This window comes from Hippocampus comes, unplaced genomic scaffold (genome assembly GCF_001891065.2).
Source record: "Hippocampus comes isolate QL1 unplaced genomic scaffold, H_comes_QL1_v1.1 scaffold2295, whole genome shotgun sequence".
Taxonomy (NCBI): Eukaryota; Metazoa; Chordata; class Actinopteri; order Syngnathiformes; family Syngnathidae; genus Hippocampus; species Hippocampus comes.
In genome coordinates this window covers 1-3,414 of record NW_017805356.1, presented here as the reverse complement: position 1 = coordinate 3,414, position 3,414 = coordinate 1, and the positions used below count along the sequence as shown (strand labels likewise).

Sequence of the window (3,414 nt, the reverse complement as noted above, 5' to 3'; positions counted from 1 at the left end):
CCTCCTTGCTGGGCACATGTCTGAACGGAGTGTGGGTGTCAGCTGTGCTTTCAAGAACCACCACATCAATCGACACAGTCGCTGACTGGGAGGCTTCTCCGTTGTCACAGACTGACACCACCAAGGGGTGGCTTTTCAGGTCATTGTCACTCATTCGCCTCTTGGTCCGAATCTCCCCGGTGCTGGTTCCGATCCTGAAGAGGTTGTTGTTGCCTTTGGGCTCAGACAGGTGATAGGAGAGCAGTGCATTGTAGCCAGAGTCTGCATCCACTGCCCTGATCTTTGCCACAAAGTATCCCGCTTCAGCAGAATAGGGGATGCTCTCACTGTTTACGGAGCCGTGCTCGGAATAGGGAGCCAAAATGGCTGGGCTGTTGTCATTCTCATCCAGGATAAAAACGTTTACGGTGACGTTGCTGCTGAGCGGAGGAACGCCAGAGTCTGTGGCCTGAACTTTGAATTGAAACATCTTTACCCTCTCATAGTCAAAAGACTGAAGAACAGCTACATCTCCACTTTCTGAGTTAACATTTATCATTGTCGTTATTGGTAGCGGGTCTGTGCTACTTTGCACAAAGGAGTACATCACATGCCCATTTTGATCAATGTCATCATCCACTGCAGTCAGTCTATGTAGAACTGCACCTGGTGGACTATTTTCTTTGATGTAAACATTAATGAGGGGCTCTGAGAAGTGAGGCTTGTTGTCATTAACATCTGAGATGCGCACATTAACAATACTGGTGCTGGACAGAGGTGGAATGCCTTCATCGGTTGCAGAAATGCTGATATTGTACACAGGTATGCGCTCTCTGTCAAGAGGACCAGCAACAACCAAAGAATAATAATTCTTATAATTTGACTCAAGTTTAAAAGGCACATCATTATTAATTTTACTGTGCACGAGACCATTTTTCCCTCCATCTTTATCTAATATTGAAACAAGAGCAACAGCAGTGCCAACTGCAGCATCTTCTTTTACTGTGTGCAACAGTGATGTGACTGATATTTCAGGGGCATTGTCATTGACATCTAAAACCTCAATTAATAATTTGGTATGAGAAGTTTTGGGAAAAACAGCCCCATCACTGGCTTGTACTCGAACCTCAAAATTGCTCCTCTCTTCAAAATTGAAATTCTGTATGTTGGTAACAGTCCCACTTGTTTTGCCAATAGCAAACATTGCGTTCTGATTCCCTCTGTCTGCTTCAATGAAAGAATAGAACACTTGTCCATTTTCTCCTGCATCTAAATCAGTTGCATTTAACCTTATTATAGATGTACCAATCTCAACATTTTCATAAACACTAGCTTTGTAAAGATTTTGGCAGAATATAGGTGGGTTATCGTTTACATCCAGCACATTCACAACAATAGTCATTGTGCCTGATTTCGGTGGTGTTCCTCCATCAATAGCAGTCAATGTGAGTGTGATCATGGCCTGCTTTTCTCGGTCTAAAAGCCTCTGGAGCACCAAATCTGGTGTCACACTTCCTCCTTTATGGGCCTCAAGAGAGAAATGATCATTTGGACTTAGCTTGTATGAATTTATTGTATTTTTGCCAACGTCTGCGTCATGAGCTGCACGCAGGGGAAATTTTGTGCTCAGTTCTGTGTTTTCTGGAATATTTAACACCTGTGATTCACTAAAGAATGATGGATAATTATCGTTTACGTCCAAGACAATAATTTCAAAACGGTACAGTTTTAACGGATTGCTCATGACGGCTTCTACACTGAGTGAACATTTGGCTTCATCTCGGCACAGTTCCTCTCGATCTATTCTCTCATTCACATAGAGGACACCAGTCTTCAGGTTTACCTCAAAGTATTTCCTCTTGCTTCCCGCAACGATCTGAAACATGCGGGATTCCAAATCCTGCACGTTTAGGTTTAAATCCTTCGCAATATTTCCCACAAAGGTTCCGACATTCACCTCCTCCGCCACCGAGTAAGAGAGCTGGCCGCACACGGCTTCCCAGAAACACTCCAGCAGCAAGAAGAACAAATGCATCCGCACAGAGCTCCACTTGCTCGATGGACGCATCTTTCCATGCACGCGAATACGGCATAAAGGTAGAAACGGTGCAAAAATTACTCTCCGCTTGCTATGAAGGAAAAATTTGAACAAACTGATTTAATTCTTCCGTATAACCATCTCCTTCGCATTAGTCTCTTCACCCACTGAGCTTCTTTGTTCAATGACGAAAAGCATCACGTACATTTGGGAGGAGCCCCGCGCCGCGGATGACGGCGCTTCAATGTCATGGTCCATTGTGCTCTCTAGTGGACGTTTGTTTGAACTACAACTAAAATCACAACAAAGCTCCAAATAGATCGACAATCGTAGGTCCAATGCATAAACTAGTTTAAAAAAAAAGAAAAAAGTTTTAAAAAAGAACCGTTAGACTGCAGAAAATGATGTGATTTTCATACATGTCACTTTAACAGGTCTCCACCTGATAGAATGTTGTGAACATGACATCAATGATGTCATGATTTATAACTGATATATAAATCGCTCAGATAATATCACTTTCTTCAAGATAAACAAACAATAAATGCCAGCATTTTTCCACAAGAATATTCCCTCAAACCACCCCGTCCACCACCATGTATCTGTCGAGTCGGTAAGGTTAAAAATGATAAATTTGAATGGATCTCCTGAATAAATGTATTCATATATGATTCTGACAAAACGCGGATTCAAAAACTCTCATGAAATGTATTCAGAACCACGCTTACCACATCCCACAAGAGCAGACTGTCAACTCAGCAGCGATTACAAAAGAAAACCTGAGCACTATAATATTACATCGCCTGTATTTAAATAAGTGCGAACTCTGATATGGGACAGTGATGATGGATAAAATCAACCCCCTTTTCTCATGCTCAACGAATTCCATTGCCAACATCTCTATATTGTTAAATTTATCTTATCAGGGATACACAACATATACGTACAGCATACAGAAAGTAAATCACATTATTTTTCTTTGCTTGAGACATCGATTTCATTTCAAAACAAAGGACTCTTACGGAAGTGTCGAGCTGCCAATGTGGAGGAAAAATTTTGGGACGAGCAAAAATATTCAAACATATTTGCGAGTACGTATACGTTCGAATGTACTCGCAAATACACGTTCAAATGTATTTTTAGGCTAAATACGACAAACGTAGCATTTTCCCATAATGCCACAAGGTATTGATGTGCGCATGGTCGAGTAAAAAAACTATTTATTTTACCAGTACACTAAAATATAAAAAGTAAATATTGTTCATTCGTAAGTCTATGGTTTTATTTATTAGATATATTTATTTATATCTGGAGTAAATTATTTACGTTCAGCATTTTTTTTTGCCCATCATGCCACGCGACATTGACTTCTGCTTGCGCAAACCCTGTGGCATCAT

General features: G+C 41.1%; 1 protein-coding gene across 1 annotated transcript; it reads right to left on the bottom strand.

The window, feature by feature from the left end:
• Positions 1 to 4: 4 nt before the first annotated feature.
• Positions 5 to 2,168, bottom strand: LOC109517016 (protocadherin alpha-4-like; the record flags this gene model as incomplete). Its single annotated transcript, XM_019871893.1, has 1 exon — positions 5 to 2,168. A coding segment is annotated over exon 1 (2,043 nt), but the record flags the coding sequence as incomplete, so codon positions are not given.
• Between the last annotated feature and the right edge of the window lie 1,246 nt (positions 2,169 to 3,414).